This window comes from Balearica regulorum, chromosome 9 (genome assembly GCF_011004875.1).
Source record: "Balearica regulorum gibbericeps isolate bBalReg1 chromosome 9, bBalReg1.pri, whole genome shotgun sequence".
Lineage (NCBI taxonomy): Eukaryota > Metazoa > Chordata > Aves > Gruiformes > Gruidae > Balearica > Balearica regulorum.
In genome coordinates, this window is record NC_046192.1 from 6,172,904 (window position 1) to 6,195,907 (window position 23,004).

The window sequence follows — 23,004 nt, forward strand, 5'->3', positions numbered from 1 at the left end:
AAATTACATCTTGCTATCAGCTAGATGTAGCAGTGGCCCAATCTACAATAAAGTTAAGTTTTAAGCTCAAAAAATTTTAAATTTTATTCCATTCCATTTATTTAATTCAATCTTATATAGTGTATTTTTGCAACATAAGAAGTGATCAAGGTCAAGCTATCACTTGGTTATGCAGTTATTATTGCATTTTATCTTCTTAGTTTCATTTGGGAAAACAGTAATTACAGGCTTTCTCCTCCCAAAAGAAACTGCTTTCAAATATCCATCTGGTTTTCCCCATAAACACAGCATATAACATATAATGGGCATTAGAATAAGTTAATACACTGTACAGGTTTAAATTCTTTACACACACCAACTTTCATGCCTATAACCGCTTCAGTACCCTGAGACTTTATCTATCCCATAAATGTTTATTCCCCCAGAAAGAAAGTTTTTTTCCATGTTAAACAAAAAGGAAAGATCACCTTTTCCTTATATTTTCTTCCATCCCTAATTTATGCTAAAATTAAAAAAAAATCCCACATTCACTAGTTTCTTTTGTGCCACATATTTGAATAAGAAAAACCAAACCTACTGGTTTATCCTTATGAGTGTCTTCATTGTTATTTCCTGTGCTGTCGCTGGAGGATGCCACGCTCATTAAGTGCTCATGAGAGCCATTGCTACCTAGACTTCCATAGCCACTGGATCCACTGTTGTGTACGGGCTGTTAACAACAATAACAAAAAATATGTATATGTGTACATATATGTGTGTGTACACACACACCTCAGCATACCAGCTTGAAACAAAACTGAAATTGTTACCAGTAATTCCATGTGAGGAAAAAAGAATTTATTTTAGGTTTGGGTTTTTTTGGGTTTGTTTTTTGTGGGGTTTTGGTTGGTTGGTGTTTTTTTTTTTCTGAGGACTCCATAGCTGCATGAAATCCTTAAAATACCAACTGCAGCTTTAACATACTTCAGTAAGTCTTGTCTGGTAATCGTGAATTAAGTAATTTCCAGGACTGTAGCCAGAAATTCCAGTACAGTAGTAGACCGCTAAACAAAACGTCATACAAAGATAAATGTCCTTTCTCAGTGTGAAATGAAAAGGGTAACATTAAAGCACATTCCGTACCTGCAATAATAGCCGATATATTTGCTCAGTGATTTCCTGAACACTGGGATGAAGGATTCTATCCTCTGTATAGTTGGGAGCGGCAAAGACATCTTCATTTAAGGGACCCCTGCATAAACCAAACATATCCCAGCTCATTACAAATGCAAGTACTTCAATCACAGGAAGACTACAACTTCAATTTACTATCTATATAGAGTAAACAGAATCTGATGCTTATTCTATTGCATCTACAACCTTTGAATCTGATAAAATCGACACCCTTACTCACTTTGAGCATGACTTCCCTCTTCTGAAGCATTGAAAGCAGTGGCAGAATTTGAAGGACTTCAATTTCTTTTTTAAAGCAGTTACTACATCACAACCTCAAATTTGAAAAGGAAGCAATTTGTATGTGTGTGATCCCCCCTGCCCTAAAATCCCTTATGTCTTTCTTAAGGATCACTCTGTAAACCCGAGGGGAGGGAAAAGAAAAATAAATTTTAAAAAAAATATCTTAAAGTCCCAACAGTTTATTGACTTACGTCCTAACTTTGTGTCTTCCAATAATAAAGGAAACTTTTCGACTCCAAGGGTTAATGAAACTGGACCAGCTAGTGTCCATGGTTATATAATCTCCATTTCTGGTGCAAAACCTGATTGGTGAATAGTCAAAAGGCTGTCCTCCATACTGAAGTACTGTAATGGATGATTCAAAAACAAATTTCAGATTAATATTTGCACAATTCCACTTAATGATTTGGGATTTTACATGGAATTGTAAAGGAGGAAGATGATATTTGAAGGAACAAATACCAGATACATCTGTACATTTAGAAATTCTGAGCTTCCAGAATAAGCAGACCTTCATAATTTACTGGATTACGTCAAGAAAATCACCTTCAGAACACAAGAGATGACTGAAGAAACAGCTTTACATTTTCAAAGTTTAACAAATTAACACTGCCAGAATGGCTCCTCTTCTCTGTGAAATAAGAAAGATTATCATTTAAAGTATGACAACTTCTATCACTGCATTCTCAAGAAAATTTTCTTTATGTATGAAATATTAATTTGCAGTCAATTTGTTTACAGCAGACACATGCTTCATATAAAACATGAAATTGAGTGATTTCATGTTTTCATCTCTTTCCATTAAGAATGGAGTTGTACAGTAAAGAATTCAGTATTTGCTTGCATAAAAATTCAGTCACACTTAATTTTCACCTCCTACTTGCTGAGGTCCTTGTAGTCATTATTTTTAACTTTTAGGGAAAAAATTGTATTTCTGCCACAGTAAGAGATTACATACTTTTTTTGTGAATTGCTAGCATTAAAGGTCTGTCATTTGGGTGAAGATGCACCAAGACTGGTGTTCCTATTAAGTCCTGAGGTAGGTATCCCAAAAGAGGTACTGCTCTGGAGAAAGAAAAACAAAGAAATAAAAATAAAAATCAAGTGGAATAAACATATATTTAATCTTTAAAATGTTTCCATTTTAAGGTGGGGGTGGTTTTTTTGCTCTTTTTCCTATAAAGAGAATGAATAATTTTAAGTTTAAATTTGGAGAAATAGCAGTAGTACTCTTTAAACAAAAGAGTTTTTGTTTGTGGGGTGGTTGGAGATTTTTTTGGTAACTTTACAAACAACATGAGCAGACAAAATCAAGGAGTCTGCTACAGCAGTTCTGTCTTTTCTATGCTACCTAGCTCTAGAAGATAAATACTTACCCTAATTTTAAAAGAGCATTAATGAAGTTTAATCTTGTAAAACTCTCATGAAGGTAAATAGTGCCCCAATCTATGGGCTGCAAGCCAAGGCTAAGGATCACAGAATTACTACAGCTGAACTAGCAACAGGGTAGTTGACTAGGACTCAAAAAAAAAAATTCTCACAGGCCGGTTAAGAGTTCAACTCATAACAGAGCCGCAAGGAAGCAAGTTTCTTAATTAAAATAGATAATTAAAAGTAATGTTACTGAAGTCCTGCACATTATCAATTACTACTCCCAATAATGTGAATGACTAATTTATGTGATGAAATAATTTTTATTGATCACTTAAAGCATTCATATTAAGAAGAAAGAGTGAAAGTTCACAAACATCAGTTTGCACATTACCCTGAAAGCTAACCACCAAAAACATGCTTTGGGAAAAAAAAAAAAAACAAAAAAAAACCACCAACCAAAAAAAAAAATCACCAAGACAACATTAAGTCAATATTACTCAGTAATACTCAGATGCCAACAAGTCACCTTGTAAACTCTAAGTGCTGTCTACCTTTCCCCAGTTCCGTTCACTGACAAATGCCCAGGAGCAGAAAGATACTCTGGCATCTGAATAGCTTTAACGAAGAACTTAGCTGCAGCGCACCACAGACACAGGATCTGTGTTGTGTTGGAACTCAAAAGCATTATGGGACAAACACCTTCAACATTGCTCTTCCAATAACCCACTGGAACTAGATCAGTTCCCCAAAATATCAAACATACCCTTCCCACAAAGGGGTTGAGATATTCAGGGAAAAATGAGTACAGCAATTAATGCCTTATTATTGAGCCAATTAGTTAAATAACAAGTCTTAAAAACTTGTGGATGATCTGAAGCAACAACTTTACAAAGCTGAAACTGGCATGAAACTCATACCAAATCATACCATTTTGACACACTGACATTTAAAAATGCTACCAAGTTCAAAGCACTTAAGAAAAGTTATGCTGCTAGAGGATTTTAAAATACCAATAAACTCTGAATTACTTCAGTTAGAATTTCAAATAACATTGTAAGAAGTAGAAGAAAACACGAATTTGTTCAGCACTGTTCCTGTTCTTTGCCACCTGCTTTATGAAAGGCTGGCAAACTCTACATCTGCTACACATTTTTATACTGACATGTAGATCACTGGAAGACTCAGTGATCTAGAATATAAGACCAATGAGTAGAGATCAAGCTTGGCTTGCCTGTCCTGATGAAATGGAGGCTAAGGAATGATCCAGGAGCTTCCCACAACTACTGGACAGAGGTGTTACAAAGATAGAGTTAAATTTTCTTGGTGGTGCCAGACAATAAAACTATGGGCAATGGCCTCAGACTGCAGTCTGGAAAGCTTATGCTGGGTGTTAGGAAAAGTTTTTTAACAAAGCAAGTAGTGCAACACAGGAACAGTTTCCCACACAGATTGTGTCACCTCTGTCCTTGGAGGTTTTCTGGCATTATTGAGACAAGGTCACAGCTGACCTAACCTAGAACTGGGCAATGGTTTCATTTCAAGCAAAAGGATGGAACAGAGACCTCCAGCAGTCCCTTCCAACCAGCACTTCCGCAATCGCATAATGCTGTGTTTGAGAATACTTAATTTACTATCTACTACAGGCAGTGCCTCAACATCATTATGCTTCCTCATAATGAATAACTCAAAATAATTCAGAGTTTAAGTTAATAAACTCATTTTATGGATGCAAATGCACATATGGCATAAGAATGGCTAATTAGGAGAGGCAACGAGTTCAGTTTGTGTTTTATAGAATGACATTTAAAGCATCAAAACAACATGAATAAGAAGTCTCTTTATATTCTTATTGCAAGTTAAATAGGAAACTGCTTTAAATTCATTTACTAAGATCACTCCACTGTGAGCTATATAGAACTCCTTACACTCATCATACACATCAAGTGTCAAATATGTGAAACACATATACAGGAATGATCAATTTAATTTCAGAAAAATATTTATTCTTACTTAACATATTCTGTGCAGAGATCCACTTACAGAGTTAGGACAAATAAGCATTCTTCTAACTCATGAACACACACTGATTACAGAATTAACTTTATTTTATGCAAGTCAGGCAACAGTTTCAGCATTATATTATAAACAATTCTCACTCAACAGCAGGTGTTCAGTTGTATATTTTTAAATATTAGACTCCACTTTCTCTAATAATCTATTGTTCTGTGTATTCCACCTAACCCTGGAGAGCTTAAGAGTAATAAAGTGCATATGCATATCTTGGGTAAACATTTATCTGGCTGCCAATGCTCTCAGGAGTTAAATAATTAAAAGCAAAATCAACCACACAGACCACAAGAACAGAAATAAATGAAGCAAAGTCCTAATATCAGACCAAGACGTAATCAACCCTCTCTGTGAGGTGTTTGAGAATAAGTGGTAACACCAGACTAACAGGAAAAAAGCTTCCATAGTAGCTATAGAGAAGGGATTTACTGTACTCACTCCACCCAAGAATAAGGGCCAAGCTCTCCATTTAGTAATCTTGCCATTTCTGTTAAGTGACTATCTAAGTTCGAGAATATCTAAGGAACCTGGAGGTGCACAAGTCCATGGGACCTGATGAGTTGCATCTGCAGGGAACTGGCGGATGAAGTGGCCAGACCACTCTCCATCATATTTGAGAAGTCCTGGCAGTCTGGCGAAGTTCCCGCCGACTGGAAGAGGGGGAACATAACCCCCATTTTTAAGAAGCCTAAAAAGGAAGACCCAGGGAACTACAGGCCAGTCAGTCTCACCTCCGTGCCTGGCAAGATCATGGAGCAAACCCTCTCGGAGACTATGCTCAGGCACATGAAAAATAAGGAGGTGATTGGTGACAGCCAACACGGCTTCACTAGGGGCAAAATCATGCCTGACAAACTTGGTGGCCTTCTATGATGAGGTTACAGCATCAGTGGATAAGGGAAGGGCAGCTGACGCCATCTACCTGGACTTGTGCAAGGCATTGGACACTGTCCCGCACGACATCCTTGTCTCTAAATTGGAGAGACATGGATTCGATGGATGGACCATGCGGTGGATAAGGAATTGGCTGGATGGTCGCACTCAAAGAGTTGTGGTCAACAGCTCAATGTCCAAGTAGAGAACAGTGATGAGTGGTGTTCCTCAGGGGTCAGTACTGGGACCGGCACTGTTCAACATCTTTGTCGGCGACATAGACAGCAGGATCGAGTGCACCCTCAGCAAGTTTGCCAACAATACCAAGCTGTGTGGTGTGGTCGACACGCTGGATGGAAGGGATGCCATCCAGAGGGACCTTGAGAGGCTGGAGAGGTGGGCCCGTGCGAACCTCATGAGGTTTAACAAGGCCAAGTGCAAGGTCCTGCACGTGGGTCGGCACAATCCCAAGCACGACTATAGGCTGGGTGAGGAATGGATTGAAAGCAGCCCTGAGGAGAAGGACTTGGGGGTACTGATTGATGAGAAGCTCAACATGAGCCGGCAGTGTGTGCTTGCAGCCCAGAAAGCCAACCGTGTCCTGGGCTGCATGAAAAGAGGCGTGACCAGCAGGTCGAGGGAGCTGATCCTGCCCCTCTACTCGGCTCTTGTGAGACCCCACCTGGAGTACTGTGTCCAGCTCTAGGGGCCCCAGTACAGGAGAGACATGGAGCTGTTGGAGCGAGTCCAGAGGAGGGCCACGAAGCTGACTGGAGGGATGGAGCACCTCTCCTGTGAGGACAGGCTGAGAGAGTTGGGGCTGTTCAGCCTGGAGAAAAGGCGGCTCCGGGGAGATCTCATTGCGGCTTACCAGTACCTGAAGGGGCCTCCGGGAAAGCTGGTGAGGGGCTGTTTATGAGGGAGTGTAGTGACAGAACAAGGGGTAATGGGTTTAAGCTGAAGGAGGGTCGATTTAGATTAGATGTTAGAAAGAAATTCTTCACTGTTAGAGTGGTGAGGCACTGGCACAGGTTGCCCAGAGAGGTTGTGGAGGCCCCATCCCTGGAAGTGTTTAAGGTCAGGTTGCATGGGGCTTTGGGCAACCTGGTCTAGTGGAGGGTGTCCCTGCCTGCAGCAGGGGGGTTGGAGCTAGATGATCTTTAAGGTGCCTTCCAACCCAAACCATTCTACGACTCCATGACTACTGGAAATAAACGAGCTGGGGGTGCATGGAGGAAGGAACATTGTGCCATTAGCCTATTATGAAAAGATAAACCAACCCTGTAAAGTTGCAGTTGGCTTAGAGTATGTGCAGGAATGAGGGGGAGAGAAAAATCCACAAACAGGACAGAACTATGCTGGACTAAGTAGTTCTTTTGTCAACTTAAGCTGTTTAGAGAGACTGTATAAATCATACCATGGAAAAACAGTTTGTCAGCATTACATTATTTTCTGTCCTGCAGGAACTCTTCATACTAAGCCACAACGTATGCACAAGTTGACCAAAAATAGCTGTACCTTAAACTCCAAACTTATCCTCACTGATTAGCCATTGTCATCTTCTATAGTAGTCTCCAATAGCTATGTTTGGCAATTCTTGTTTAATTGCAGTAATACCAATGTGCCTGACCTCTCTGCAGTTAAGTTGTCTCAAAAATCAAACAGTAATTTTACCTTGAGTCCAAACTTCCCAATAACCTCCTTTCCCCCAATCCCCCTCTCCTCTGCTGCAGTTAAAGATTTTGCCAAGAACAGCATATTTCTTCAGAAACAAGAAGATTCCCCAAAAGATACCACAGAAAACCAAAATTGTCCATTATACTGTTACTCTGTCTATAGACATACTCCCCACCTAGACATACAAAGAAAATTTTAGTATTCTGGGATTCTCCCGTCCTCTTGTTTTTAAGCAGTCAGATGCTACTATTGCAGCCAACTTAGTTTTCACTAAGGAGAAAAAAAAAATCAAAATAAAATCCCACATACAGCACATCAGAAACCATCATGAAGAAAATATCAAGTAAAACAACGGAAGAAGAAGAGAGAAGGAAAAGATAGCCTGTGTTTTCAACTCAGGAACAAGTAAATTCTCTTGTCAAGTCTTCAAAACACTACAATATTCCAAAGTGCATCCCTGTCCTTAAAAGCTTGTTGAGATTATCGTCTCCTCCTCAGCCAAGTATGCTCTAACTCTGAAGGAGTATCTTCCGTTCTTTTCTTAGAACTCACATTTCCATCATCTAAACATCCTTTGAAAGGCCCAAGGCAAAAGCAATCCAGAAAACTAAAGGAAAGCTTTGTTTACACCTTAGTTCCTGAGCCTCTACATATGCCTTAAGATCACAGGCGGCATATTTGGTTCTACTCTGAAGATGTGAATATTTACTCTAATCACCTTCTATGATCGTCAAAGCAATGTGAAGTCTTCAGCCAATAGAATTTGAGTAGATTTTGTACACAGACAACAATAGCAAGAACTATGAAGACTGTAGTTTGAACTGAGAACACAATTTTTTTTTTTATTTTTAAATATCCAATGGTGCATTTAAAAGACACGCCTCTAATTGTACATGGGCCAGCAGAAAGTGAGAGCAACACATTGTTTGTTATTAATTGGATCAAACTTAAAAGAAAAAAAAACCCAAAAAAATTCTCATGCAGGTAATGATTGTTAGCACAGGAATTTTCCTGACTATGGGTTTCATTCATTGAATTTATGTCCAGATCTGCCTCAGATAGAAGAAAAATGGAAGAACAAGTTGTTAGCAGGCATATAGTTTTCCACTTAAATACCACAGTGTAATTTGTTTTCATGATAGTGAAAATTGGGGGATGTACTTTTCTTGGGTTAAACACTCTTCAGTAGTCACATAATTTTTTAACTCCACACAGACATCTTAAATCCTAAAAATACTTGTAAAGATACTGGATAGCTTGCTTATTAGTAAATTTAAAAAGAATATTTTTTGTGAGTTACCTTTCATCTACATCCTGGAACAAACAGGTTGGCGTGTGTGTAGTTGTAAAAATTCTTTTGTCAGGTGGAATTCTGGGTGCTGAGAGAAAAATAAGAGGAGATTAACAAGTGGGGTTTTTTTTTCCACACATGAAATACTTCAAGCTACATGTTCATATTAAATACTGAGTAAAGCCTAAAAGTCTGTCTAAAAGCACATAGGAAAGCAGCTTGCTAGCTCACAGCCTTTCAGCAATGGCAGAGAACAGAACCAATTATCTTTCACTTCAATAAAACTGGAGAACACTGATAGTAACTCATACAGTTGGCTTTCTTAGGCTGAAATTAACTTGCGCTACACCGCATGGAAATTCCTATAGCAGAACATAGAACAGTTTTTACTCTCAGGAAATCAAACCAGTCTTTGTGCATTCAAAGGATTACCTTCGTAACCAGAATGTACTTTTTCTGCAAGCAACACACAGCAAAGCTGGTCCTCTGCTATTTCCGGATCTTGCACTTTAATAAGGTAAGGAGTCATCCGAAACGGGTGATAGCAAATATCATTTTCACGCTCCTTTCCTGCACTAATAATTAAACAGAGTTAATTATTTCAATATTCATCTTACACTAAACAAATTTTTAATTCATCTATTGCAATTTCCTCATGACACAAGGACTGCATGATAGCTCCTAAAATAGCACCCAAGAACTTAACTTTCCAAATTCTTTTTTTTTTTTTTTTTTTTAGTAGAAGAGAAGCCAATTTTGATGGCATCTTTTGCATACCAACTGCAATAAAGAATATGTTGTCCTTTCTACTGCCCGAAATAAAAATTACTTTAAATGGAAGTTTGATGGAAAAAGAAAAACCCACCTGCTTTGATAGATCAAGTTATTCTGTTGATCAAATAATCTTGACATTATAGTCAGAGGGATGAATTTATAGTTGTATTTTATGAAGATCACTCTGGAGCAGTGCATTGCCTCTAATTTGTTCAAAGCTTACTCGTACCTTAATGACAAGTATTTATTTACTCCAGAAGTAACTAAGTGATAGGATCCACAGTTTTTGTTTTAGGAAGTGCTGCAACAAGCAGCAAGAAATCAAATTGCACAAGAAAGAACAAGGAATAAGTTGCCAGCAATTCTTAACTAAGAGCAACTAAAGGGAGTGGGGGCAGGAAAAGAGAGAAGAAGAGCAAAACCAAAAGGAACTCTGTAATCTAGTAAATGCAAAAGAGACAAGTCAAGTTGCCCTCATGTATCTTTCCCTACGGGACGCCTGAGGTAAGTTTAAGATTAGACATTAGTCTTCTAGAATAAAAGAGAATCTGTAGCAGGTGCTGAACAGACCAGTTCAATTAACATGAACTGAAGACTTTCCATAGCAGTGGGAGATACCGTATCAGCTTCTTTTATGGTGCAAATGTCAATATTCACACTGATTAACTTTTAAGATGCAACTTCCTGAAATCACTTTGCAGTATTCTCTGTAGCTTCTAGGAATTAATCAACTAGAGGACATGCATATGTTTTGCCTTATGTTCATATTATGGAAGAGAAACTTACATACTATATGGTCCTTATAAAAGTCAAATACTTCTGTAATGCATGGTTTTGTAATATAACGCTAAGCTTTATAATATTGTTGCCTTACCTGATGCGACAGAAAAAAGACTTCTCTTCCATGCAATCCTGGGTGGAAGACTCTAGAAATATGAAACATATTTCATAAATATAATCTCACAGAAATGTGCAACTTCTTAAAAGAAGAATTTTTCCTTAAATGATAAAGGCTGAATTCTTTAAAAAGTTTATGTACCCTATGTCTCTGTATGTATGTGCTAAACAATGTACTTCATAAGCAACTACATCTGTATACCACTCAGATTCTAAGGCTGGCATGTGAATCACAGCTTATTAAGGCTTATTAAGCCTTTTACCAAACCACATCTAAACAGTTCTCCAGTTTGAGCTGTTTACTCTTACCAGCTTTTCCACTGTACATTATAGTGTTGACCAAAAATATTTGATTATCTGGGACCCCAAAGTCTAGGAAAAGTGTCAGACAGGCACTAGGACAGCTAGATCATCAAATCTACTTCCCATCAGCCCTCCCTCCAAAAATAAGAGTATTTTTCATGAAGACTTCCTCTCACCTCTTAAATCTATTTCCCTCCTTTTCTACAGTAGCCATAGACTGATTTTCAAGGCAAGCTCTGGTCTTACAAAGGCCTCAGTGCACAATACTTTTGGATATTATACTCTGTGTCAGCTGACATATGGGATGGTGTGCATTATCCACTTAATGCATTTTTGAAATTTGAAGCTATACACAAACATAATAAAGCTACAGAAAATGTCTTTTAAAAATTGTATAACTGAATAATATCTGTAATCAGGATCACATGGTCACAATTCACCATTGACCCTCTTTTGAGCCAGAGGTTGGACAAGAGATCTCACAAGGTCCCTTCTGACTTGCTTTACATATGCATTACTTAGTGTATGTTTATTGCTAATTGTTTCTCCAGATTAAACACAATTCACACTCTGACTTAATAGACTTAGTATACAATGGACTCTAATTTCAAACATTTAAAGCAGACCTTGAATTTCAAGTGTTTGGTTAAAACAGTTGGCAGCTATTTCTCAATTCCTAACAGCTGTAGCTACACGAGCGAAACAGTCCTCCCACGAACAAATATCAAGTGCCCTAAGACATCTGATCCTTCATCATTAGCATGCCTAACAACATTTTTTTTTTTTTAAGGCTAAAAGAATAGAGATATGATTACACTTGGCGAATGCACAGTGATGGTACCTGAAGTACATCTTTCTACACTGTAATCAAGGTGTCCAGTATTCAAATCGTAACCATTTTAAAAGGAAGGAGGCAGATTATCCCCCTTGTATCTGAAGAAAAGAAATTTTAAAGAAAAACTGTGGTCATTTGATTGCTAGTAAAAGTGGAAAACAAATCCACTCTTCAGCACAAATACCTACTTTGTTTTCATTCATCATTTGGATGAAAGGGGCATGAGAAACAACGACATTCAGAAGACTTTAAGCCAATAGACAAGCCTTGCTGAGTTTATAAGGAGTGTGTTATACATCTAGTATTTTTCAGAGATGTTCTAATAATGCATCTGTGTTATACCCTCAAAGAGTATGGAAGAATATTAGAAATCAATTCCAGTATTTGCATTTGCATGACAAAGAAGGTCAGAGAGTATCTGCTGTTGACACCACTCACCAGCTCTATTGCAAATATTCCATGATGGTAATCTGTATGGGGTAGTAGAAGTATAGAACACACTGACATCCTGAGGTGCCAAGAACTCCACAAATTTGGCATTTTTAAAATAACCCCTCTTACAGCGGAGAATAGAAGCAGCTTGATCAGAGATGTACAAAATTTTCCCAGTTATCAAAGAAACAGCTACAGCAAACATATCCTAAGAACAAAAATCTCAGATTATTTAGACAGTTTAAAACATTCTTCAATCCAGTATGTATTTCTTAGAAAAAACACTTCAGACATAAAAGCATGAACAAGTTCAAAACAAAAATTAAGGAAATAGTATTATACCACATCTGTTTAGGGAGCAATAAAATAAAATTAATCTGCTTATGAAGTAGACACAGACAGTATATTTGTTGAACCATGCAATAAGAATAATACACTAGCCTCTTAATGGGTTACAAGCCCTAAATATCATGGCCTAAAATTTTATGATGCAGAATGAATTTATGAATTAAGAATTAAAGAGCTTCCAGCTATTAAAACTGCACATTGTCCTTGTGGTTGTTACAGGCATATTTTACATTTACAAAGTTCAAGTGTTTTGTGAAAGGCTGTTTATGTTAGCTTGTCCATCCACTGCAAAATGAAAAAAACATGCTCTAAACATTTATACTAATAAAACGTAATAGTAAACATAAAATAATGAGTAAACAGGTGGGAAAAAAGTCCCACACAGCCATACACACACTCCACTTGTATCATTTCACATTGGTTGTCTTCTCAACACAGAAGAGCTTCCTACATCACAACCTTTAGTGCTCTATCCGCTAACACTATACACAAACGTAAGAGCTGTCGTCAGAACACTGGTTTCATAAACTCAGATGCTTCAGATCAATTGAACAATGTTTATGATATTTGGCTGAAGTTCTCAGTTGCACTCTAGACTTCCTATTTATTTTAGCTTGTGGGCAACCTTTGCTATTCATAAATACAACAAAACCCACCTACTTCAAGCTAGGGAACATCCCCAAGCATGCTAATATTTTATTGATTTCAGAATTTCATGCACTCAGACAGAGGCTTCAGGGGAGAAAGAAATAGTGGAAGGTAGTCTAATAAGTTTAACTGCAATTATTTTTTGATGACTCCATAGTATATCCTTAAAACACTGGGAATGTGAAAAATAAATAATAAAAAAATCATTCAGACTATCATTTTACTGCTAAAACTACATTGATCATTGTAGCTATTCTTATCTAGAAGAGAAGACACAGTATCACTGGATCACACAGTAAGTCTATACCAGTTGCAAAGACTAGACAAATACCGTAGGAGAGGGCACAACACACAGTGATTCCAACACTTGCATCACTTTCCAGTCACACTAACACAAAGAACTGGTGAAACATCAAATAACTCCTACTGATAAGGATAAGCTCAAACAATTCAGTGTGCCTTGACTAAAATTTGGGAAGAATTACTCTCTAACTTTAGCAGGTGTTCTAAAATGAAAAGCAATGATGTCTCAACAGTGCATTATATCACACAGATGTTGAGATATGTCACACCATTGTCTCTAAGCATGAAGTATAATTCAGAGGACCAAGGAGTTTAGACTACTTATTTTCCTCCTAACTGACAGAAAAAAGCTTAGATCAAGATGCCATTGGCAAAGTCTGCAAAGGCTCAGAGTTTCTACTCAACATCCCCTGGAAGGCAAAAGCCAACTTCTTCAGCTTGTTGGCCTAGCGACCAACTCTTTTGTTGTAAAAAGAAGGTGTGCCTGAGATTTCCAGTTCTAGAAAACATTTTCAATACACAGTGTAGACTTGGGTCACCATACTCACTGCATTTTTCATGATGTATTCTGAGGTTATAGTCTCAACTTCTTCCACCGTGTAAGATGACACATTGAGTCCAGCAGGCTGGGATTCATTAATCATCAACAATTGGTAATACTCCTCATTGGCTAGATAAGAACATTAAACAACTTATATTCAGAATTAAAAATCTCATCAACAAACATCCAGCCTGGAAGCAGCGAATGGCCAAAATCTTTTTTTTGGCATAAGAACAGAACGGGTAGTTGGGAAATCTAGGTACTACACCAAATTAGTTTTTCCTCAGTAAAGCTTCCTCATCAATAACCCAAATAAATTTACCCATCTTAATATACCCATATATGCATGATCATATATTTTGGTCTGTTTGGCAGTTCAAATAGTATGAAATTATAAGTGGTTTTCAAAATAATTTTCTAACTCAAGAAAGTATCAGTAAAACATCAAACATCTAGAGAGCTGCTTTGACTCCCAAATGAGCACAGGTTAACAGAGCCAACAAACGGGAACACCATGAAAACATCTGTTTAGATGATCTTAAGAGATTCAAATATAATAAACATAATGACAATCACACTTAAATTCCTATTTTAAATGTTTAATTTTATCCAAGTTGGCATTATCTAGGTAGTAGAATACTTGATTACCTTTAACTTGTTTAATGCTTTTAAGGGCGTATTTCAAAGTTGTTAGGACACTAGATTTGCCTTTAATTCTCTTTTCAGAGGGAAGGTGAGCTTTCAGCTCTTGTAATGTTTTCAGCAATTCCTTTTGTGTTTTGGCTTTAGTGGACTGCTCACTACTGCAAGATTAAAGACAAAAAATAAAATGTCACTTGAATGCTTGAAGTTACACACCATCCTCAGAGAAACCCAAATTACTTGGACACTTTTCGCGTACCTAAATTTGTACAGCCAGCCACATTAACTTTTCCAGTACTTAGTATCAACATTCAGAACTTACAATAATTCTTAAATTATCTAGAATCATTTAAAATGAAAGATTTACCACCACCTGAAGTCTTATTGTAAAATGTACTCTGTATGTGCAATAGTACATATACCCAAGCACCAGAGAACTTTTTTTTTTTTTTTTGCCAGTCTCCCTCCTCCCTTTTTAGTGGTATTTTCCTTAGTTCCTTTCAAATTCAAACTCATAGAAATGTTCATGGACTTCAAAGGAGAGAAGCAGGAGGTCCATTCAAGTCTTCACCTCCTGTTCGAGCAGGTTCTCATAAGAAAGGTCCCTGAAAAGGGAATGGCAGTGGGAGAGCATCAAGTTAACAAAACAAATGGAGAAATCCTTGGAACAACGTATCCCAGATAAGCATGGCAATACATTAAATAAGATAAGGAAACTTGACTAAATACGTAGGGTAAAGAATCAGAGGAGACTGGAGACAGAAATTGCATTCACATTTCTCAGGTGCACGTTCAGAAGCACTGTCTCAGTGTAGAAGGTCAAACTACAGAGATTATCAGTGCCAACGTCAGAAAATTATCGCCTGCCTTTGCAGTTCCTGATATCTCTCCCCATTATTAAGAGCTGCTGACAAAATCAAAAAGGAAGATAAAAGGAGGGAAGGGAAGGGAGGGGGAGAATGACAGAGATGGGTGGCAGGTGGGTGCAAAGCAGTTAGAATGAAAAAAATCACCTTGTCTTTCTCATTGGAGTAGATTTTAAAAGCTAATCAGTCACAACAATCAAGAAGATTCTAGAGCTTTTCTTAAACCTTCCTGAAAATAAATTCTTTCCCATCAAAAGGAAGGTTCTTCTCTTACCACCTGATTGTCATAGCTGGTAGTCTCTAAGTACCTAAGAACCACTGTAGAAACAATAGTCTTGACAACTGCACTGCCCTGTGTGAAGAGCTCAATAAAGTGGCTTCAGCTTCCAGGTAATTTTCAAGAGGATTTCTGAACATTTTTCTGGGAAGTTTGAAAGGTTCTTCAGGTAGATCAATCATCTGACGGGTGTTGGGTGTATTTCACAAAAAATACTTGGAAAGTGACAAAGCTGGCTTCTACTAGGGAATACACATTGTTCTTGCTTACATCACAATGTACTATGAGAAACATAGCATTCACTTAATCAGTAGTCATTTTGTACAGAGAAATAATGGCAAGGGATAAGACAAAAGAGTATAGTACTCCCTTGGGAAACATTATGTTCATGCTGTATATTAAAATCACATCTACAACATGGCTTGACAGTTTGGACCAATGCAGTCAACAGGGCCTTGTTAATAGAAGAACCCTCTAGGCTGGCAGTAGAGAAGAAGAGAGAGGGAAAAGATTATGAACCGAGCACACTGCTGGTGTTGTACTCTCCGAGTATGCTTCATGAGAGTGGTCAGACTCTTGCAAGAAAAGAAACTTTTCCAAATTAGCCTATAGCAGCAGCAAATATTTTCCAAGGAGGCCCATCTTCTATAAGTTTTACAACTCAAAAATGTTTTTCCAAAAATAAGTAGTACCAGGCACAGTAGCCAACCACAGGGAAGTTGTGACTTGCAGAGGACAGAATAAGCAAGTTCTGTAAAGACAGAGGCTTCTTCTTTTGCTTTATGTGAACAGTGAACTGGAAAGGTACCTAGAGATATTAAACTAAGTAGTTGGCTGGTGCCGATATTGAATCCAAAGCCCAGTAGTCTTTGAATCAAAGACTAAACCTATAGCTTATCAGCCTATTTTAGTCCTCTCGTTAAAGATCATTCCCTAGACATCCTCAGTCTCCCATTCTTAAAAGATGATCAGATTCTGCTCGGTAACCCTCTATAGCACTATGCTTGACAGCTGGGGAAAACACTGTACCATCTGGATTGCTATTTGTTTCTGAGCAGAGAGCTATTAATGAAATTTAAAATAAGGAGGTATCAGAAAAACTATGAAAAGTAACCCCCCAAAAAATCTTGCAGTGAATAAAATGGAATCAATGGGAAAGGCAGATTAAGAAATGCCTTTGCTTCACTCTGTCTTTTATATTAAGCAACATGAACTCCAGAACACAATTTCCAATTGAAAATACAGCATGGAACAAGATCTCAAGTGCCTGCAAGACAGACACAGAAAATAAATTCAAGCACCAAATGGTGCAAAGGGGTGATTTTAATTTAACTCTTCTCTAGGAAGTGCATCAGGTAGAAACACTTTCAGGTAGGTACATGTAAATAAGGGTCTTAACATCAGTATGCTATAGCTAGATATCCTTGATCTGCTCAGGATCAGGTTTGGTCTCCTGATCAAAAGCTGACTTAGAAGACCCAACAAGTACAGTAGGGCACTCTGAAGTGTCCATATTTGAGCCTTCAAATCACCAGGTTTCTCAAGGCTATCAGGGTCAGAAGTAGAGTTCATACAGAGGGATTCCTGCAGCTGATGTTGGTTTGTCCTTACAGACTTGAGGCTTGAATCCTGGCGAATGGAACACAGAAGAGGCAGATGATATGGCTGCTGGACATCAGAACACATCCAACTCAATGGGTGAATTCTGATGTTAAAACACTACTAGGCTGTCCCCAGGCAAAGGTTTCAGACTAAGTTCTGAAGAGCAGAAAATTTAAAGAAAAGCTTCAAAAACCTCTATGGCTGAAGCAATATTCAAAGTGAACCACAAAAATAAAATTAGAGAGTTAAGCTACCAAATTAAAACAAAGTAAGATGACTTGAAAGATTATCATACAACTTGCATGGAACAGCAACAAAAAGCTCTAATTCAACCAAGTGGTTAATAGGACATGCTACTGATTATGGACAGGAAGAGAATCAAAGATAGGATTTCTTGTGTACTCCTCCAGGTATAGCCAAAACAAAAACCCAAACCACAACACTATTTAGTTTTCAGCATTTAGCATTACATACATGCAAATTACTGAGCATATATGCACATTAAGTTTACCTGCATCCACTGCTAGACTGATTGTGTTCAGAGTTTGCAATCATCAGACTAAATGCATTTGAGCTTGAACTAGAATAAGGAAAGATTGAAAGAGATTAATATTAGTAAACCTAATAAATAACTTTTAGTTCATTTTAGTTTTCTATTTTCCTATTAATGACTGGCTATCTATAAAAAAGAAAAAAGAAAAAAACAACTTTAAAAGCTTCTGCCTGGTACAACAAATGGAAACTATAGCTCCGTTATGAATTTGTCTAAGAAGGTTCTTCTTCCTGTAGCTTTGCTCTGTACACTAAGCTATTATTTAAAAGATGAAAATAACACAGTTGCATCCTTACACATAAGAACAGTTGGCCACTTTTTGATATACAGTTATAGAAGTTGGTTTACAACTACATATATATATATATATGAAAGGCCAAAAACACAATTATGAGAAGAAAGATTCAAATGAAGCTGGACCCACGGAACACTAGAGACCTTCTCTTTATGAGTTATAATATATTACACAATTTACATCATACAAGATTACAAGTTAACTAGAACACTAAAGCTTCAATCTGAAGATACACTTTATACCATAGTCATTATTCAGAAATTAGATTCAAATGAAAAAAAAGCCTTTAGTGACAAAAATAAAACTGAAATGTATTTAATATTAGCTACTACCTTTTATGACAATCTGAAGATTCCATAAGCATTGCGGATTCCTTCCCATTTTCATCAGATTCATGGCCATGAGAATCATGCCCACTCGAGTAGTTTTCATTTGTGTCATTTCCACTGAAGTCATTTCCACTGGATCCACTGCTCATTTCAATATCTTCCTGAAGAACTTCATGATGTTGTTCAGGCTTTGCCTGAACTTCTGAATCTTCAGCAATCATCTGGCTATGGTTATTTGCAAGTCCAGAATAATCACTCATTTTCTGTTGCTCTTCTAAAGAGAACGTCGAAGAAATGTTTTCACTGATACCAGGTTGCTGCTCAGGGTTCTGCTCCTCAGTGCTAGAGTAGAACCCCCTAAACTTGATAGAGTCCATGGGACACTCATTAGAAACACTGCCAAGATCAAGAGCAAATCAAGCCATATTCAGAATTTTCTCTCTGTACAAATTCTGTTTGGAAGTACAGACCCACAAATCTGAGGAGGAAGGGAAGGAAGAAAAAACACTTATTTTCTCCTTTGCTGACAAACTGGAATTCTCACTGACTGATGAAATTAAAAGTGACATTCATGGTTAATATATTCAGCATTTGAATAGTGAAAAGTTTAAGTTAAAGATAATCGCAAACTTAATGTTTCATTGTGGAACAGGTATTTATGGTTTTAGTAAAAAACCCCACAAAACCAGGAAGTGGAATAAACATGAAAAACACCTTAAAAATGTATGTATTCACTTGTTTTCTATTCTCCTACTTAATACTTGACAATTTTACTGCCTGGATTTGGACCATAGCTGCTGTTATTTTCAGCGAAACTATTCCCCTGGCTTCTAGTTTACCTTGATAAACAAAAAAGATTCCATTCAGACATCAGAGGATTCCTTACTTGGTTTGAAGCTTGTTTGGGTTTTGTTTGGGGGTTTTTTTCCTAAATACCCAGTCTTGTTTTTTTAAGATCAGTTCTGCCATTTTGACCAATTCTTCATTTATTTCATTGTACAAGAGCCACATTGGTAGGTAGACTGAACATACTGCAGGAACAGGGAAACTAAGTATGCAAACCTGCCTATTTATCAACAACAAAAATTCTAAGACACAAGGAAGTAATTTTATCTACTGATTACTAGTAATTTGAGGGGAAAAATAAATAAAAAATAAAAGTCTGCATTGTTTAGAAAAGTAAGTTTAAAACAAAACAAGAAAATCCCTTCTTTTAAAGCAAATCCTAATGCAGCAGGCTCAAAATCAGAGTATATACAGAAGTAAATTAAGAAGAAACTAATATTGAAGAGCCATCAAAGGAGAAGTACTAGAGAGCAGTTCAACTTTATGAATAAAGATCTTTAATCTGACTCATTTCTATGTCTATTTGAGCAACCCACAGAGACAACAATACTGCAAAGCCATGAACTAAGATTCTCTGAACAGTGTAACTGATCACTGAGGTTGTTTGTAAAACAACAGAACCATGTTTGTTCCTTCCTCTTTGTTCCTTAAAAATATTCAAGATTACAATTGTTGACTAATAAACCTGACTGGAATAACAAAGTCAATGAAAAAAAATCTGCAACTAAGTTTTGCTAGTATTAACCGCAGCAGCTTCCTTCTAAACAAAAAAAAAAAAAAAAATTAAATTTTTTAGAAAACCTGTAACAGAAAACATTAACTTAATATTAATTTTAAACACACTATGATTCAACTCCCTCCACACACACAAAAAAAAAAAAAGCATTGAAACTATTTTCTTACCCTCCTAATTGCTGTTTTTCCAGACATTTTACATTTGAGTTTTTCAGAAGAAAATACTACTCCTCTCCTCGTTTGGCCAAAGTAATATGCAAGATATCTGTTTTCATTTGAAAGAGGAAGTGTAGTTTAAGGACATTCATTTAAGCTAACAGTAATGGTATACAAATAAATAAGTTATTTCTCTTCAAGATTATTCTCTAGTACTTTACTACAGATAATAATAAAAAACCCCTTTAGGTAGAATAAAATATACTGACATTTCACTTTGGCATATATTCACTTCAGGTACTCCAATCCAGACTAAATAGGCATTCTGTTATGCTATTTTATTGGACAGTAGTATACAGGTAGTAAATTATACTTCAGGCCAGAAAAAAACCTGTTAGAACTACTAAGTAAGCCGCTTCTGTCTTAAAAATTACATAACTGGAACATGCAATAAAAGAGTATTTACTCTTAGATGAAACTCTAGTATTATTTCACAATGGCACGTACTCTGGTGGCCAATGATTAACTAGATCAGACAGTTCATCTCTGATTTAATCTCTCTGGTAAATAGAGCTCACATTTTCACTTGCCTTCCTTCGCTAGACATTTTAATGACGTTCTGTCCCTGTATATAGTCCACTTTCACCACACATGCTCCTAATGAGCCTGACCAGTTAGTGGTACCCATGCTACCATCTGCAGTATCATGGCTCATGCTTAAGGATGCAGGACTAGCCACAACTCATTTTGTCTGAGAGGGACTGAAAACGTCAAAGGGCTCAGGAGAGTGAATACAGAAGGTGGTACTGGGAATACCCATATGGACAGTACAAGACTTCAAGTATTGCAGAAATAAGAGCATCTGTATGTTAAATAACTGAACCCAGTCTCAAGAAGCCACTTCTCATGTGTCATCTGTACTATTATTTCTCACAGGACACTGAGGTGGTAAAGTTCTGCAGAGGATTCTGTGAATAAAGGTACTCCAGCAAACTACTGAGCTAGGAACAGGATGTCTTTTTACCTTCTCTGAGAAGGTTAAAAGTAACCTCAGAGGTCATCTATAGCATTTTGTCCCAAAAATTTGCACATCAGAATTACACAAATTAACCTCATTGTGATTAAAATGAAGCTTTTGGAAAAAAAGACAGCCACAACATCACCTGGAAAGGAGTTTAAGAAGTTCCTCATAATATATTCCGTGCCCAAGGTAGCAGTTTACTCCTGTTTTCCTGACCAAATATTGTTTACAAAGAGCTTTAGATACAAGAGAAAAAAAAAAACATACCGCCATATCTGAAAAAATACTACCTGCTAGTAGACTATGGTACATGATTTCTTTAGAGGTAGGGGAAAAAAAGCTCTCAAAAGAACCCCCCAACTTTGGGCTGCTATACTTAAACCCCTTAAAGACGACTCTATAAATCGCTACTTACAGGTTCATAAGCATGAACTGCCAGAAGACAGACTCTTAGTGTAGCCCTAAATTCTCTAATTAGCCCAATATTACAGTAATGCATATATCAGGAAAATTGTGCTATTTATGGGAACAGCAATGATTGTACCACAGCTTTCCTACTATAAATGCAAACATTTTGTATTTCAGTCTTTAAGCGAGAGAAACCTCTTCTCCTGAATTCTGAAGCCAAAGAGTATTATGTATGCTGTAGTATTTTAAGCCTCAAGAGTTGTCCACAAATATTTTTAACAACCTTTCCTTGGAAAATTATTTCTCCGAAGTCTTTTCTGTAATCTTGGGAAGTTTAAGAGTCAATGAAATTGTGCCATAAGTAGCAGGTAGAGTCTTACAGTTTGAAACTCTGAGCTGTTAAACCACTGATGAGTAATTTTTTCCACCTCTGAATATCATCTATTGTCTGATCTCCTCCCCTCTTTCCGTGACACCTAGGCAAGCTTCTGCCAGGTATTTGTAGGAAACTTCAATAGGAATTCCTTAGATGGCCGAGAATCATTCCCAATATATATAAGCTGTCCAACAACTTTTGAAGGATTTCCCTATGTCTCCTTGAACAAGAGTTGACTAATTCAATGACAGTCAAGATTTCAGGGTTTTTAAAATTATTTTTAATTTTAAGCAGTACATTCAAATTAAGAGAATTGACAACAGAAAAGAAATAGGTACTAGCCTATAGGAGATACCATGTGAATTTTCTTCCTCCTGATACCTGGCAGAAATTTGTGTCAGGAAACACTTAAGTTGTGTTGCTTCTGTCTCTAACTAGCAACATGCCAGAGCTTCTGCAGCTTTGCCCACAGTAAGCATCTATGCAGTTCCTACATAACTCCATTACAGTGACTATAATTTGGAGCCCAAGGCCAATGGCACCAGAAACAGCAATGAGTATCCCAGTAATGGAGGAGATACAAGTTTGACCTTTTTAAAGATATATTTCAAGAAGAATTGGCTCAACTCCTTGAGGTAGAATGGTGTTCTTAGGCAGGACTGGAAGATAATGTCACTCAAAGTCAGTCTTGCACAAAATTTCTTCTGTTTCAAAAATCTCAAAAGCCTCAGTGCCAGAGGCACATACCAGAGTAAGGAATACAGGAAGAATAAATAGGAAGGAACAAGAAAACATTATGATAGACTTCCAAGAGCTTCTGGGGAAAGAAGGAAGAGGAGTGTTTCTAAAACAGGAGCTTGTATAATAAATAAAAAAAGCCAACGATAATATACACTAAGTTTGGAGAGATTTTCTAAGAAGAGATTGGAATGACTATGAAAAAAGAACAGACTGGCAATTACTCTACACCGTGCTCTGTGCCTGTAATTTTAGATAAGAGCCAATGCATCTGGCTAGCCTTTACTCTCAGACAAGGAAGACCTTAAGTGGAACATCTGCATGCATATGCAAGCACCATGC

The 23,004-nt window shown here is 37.2% G+C and overlaps 1 protein-coding gene across 18 annotated transcripts in view; it reads right to left on the reverse strand.

Moving 5' to 3' along the window:
• The window catches only part of PER2 (period circadian regulator 2), a 51,528-nt gene that overhangs the window by 14,141 nt on the left and 14,383 nt on the right, over positions 1-23,004 (reverse strand). For 8 of the 18 annotated variants that reach the window (XM_075760950.1, XM_075760946.1, XM_075760944.1 and 5 more), the window contains exons 5-16: positions 18,386-18,860; positions 17,717-17,785; positions 14,467-14,621; positions 13,826-13,947; positions 11,985-12,186; positions 10,386-10,437; positions 9,170-9,312; positions 8,747-8,825; positions 2,414-2,520; positions 1,647-1,800; positions 1,123-1,231; positions 578-709 (exon numbers count right to left, since the gene is read on the reverse strand). In XM_075760950.1, the coding sequence (XP_075617065.1) occupies positions 578-709; positions 1,123-1,231; positions 1,647-1,800; positions 2,414-2,520; positions 8,747-8,825; positions 9,170-9,312; positions 10,386-10,437; positions 11,985-12,186; positions 13,826-13,947; positions 14,467-14,621; positions 17,717-17,785; positions 18,386-18,759 (1,698 nt within the window). In that variant the 5' untranslated portion in view covers positions 18,760-18,860. Of the gene's footprint in view, positions 1-577; positions 710-1,122; positions 1,232-1,646; positions 1,801-2,413; positions 2,521-8,746; positions 8,826-9,169; positions 9,313-10,385; positions 10,438-11,984; positions 12,187-13,825; positions 13,948-14,466; positions 14,622-17,716; positions 17,786-18,385; positions 18,861-20,131; positions 20,229-23,004 lie in introns of all 18 variants that reach the window. The other 10 variants (XM_075760954.1, XM_075760955.1, XM_075760956.1 and 7 more) reach the window with 3 other exon arrangements.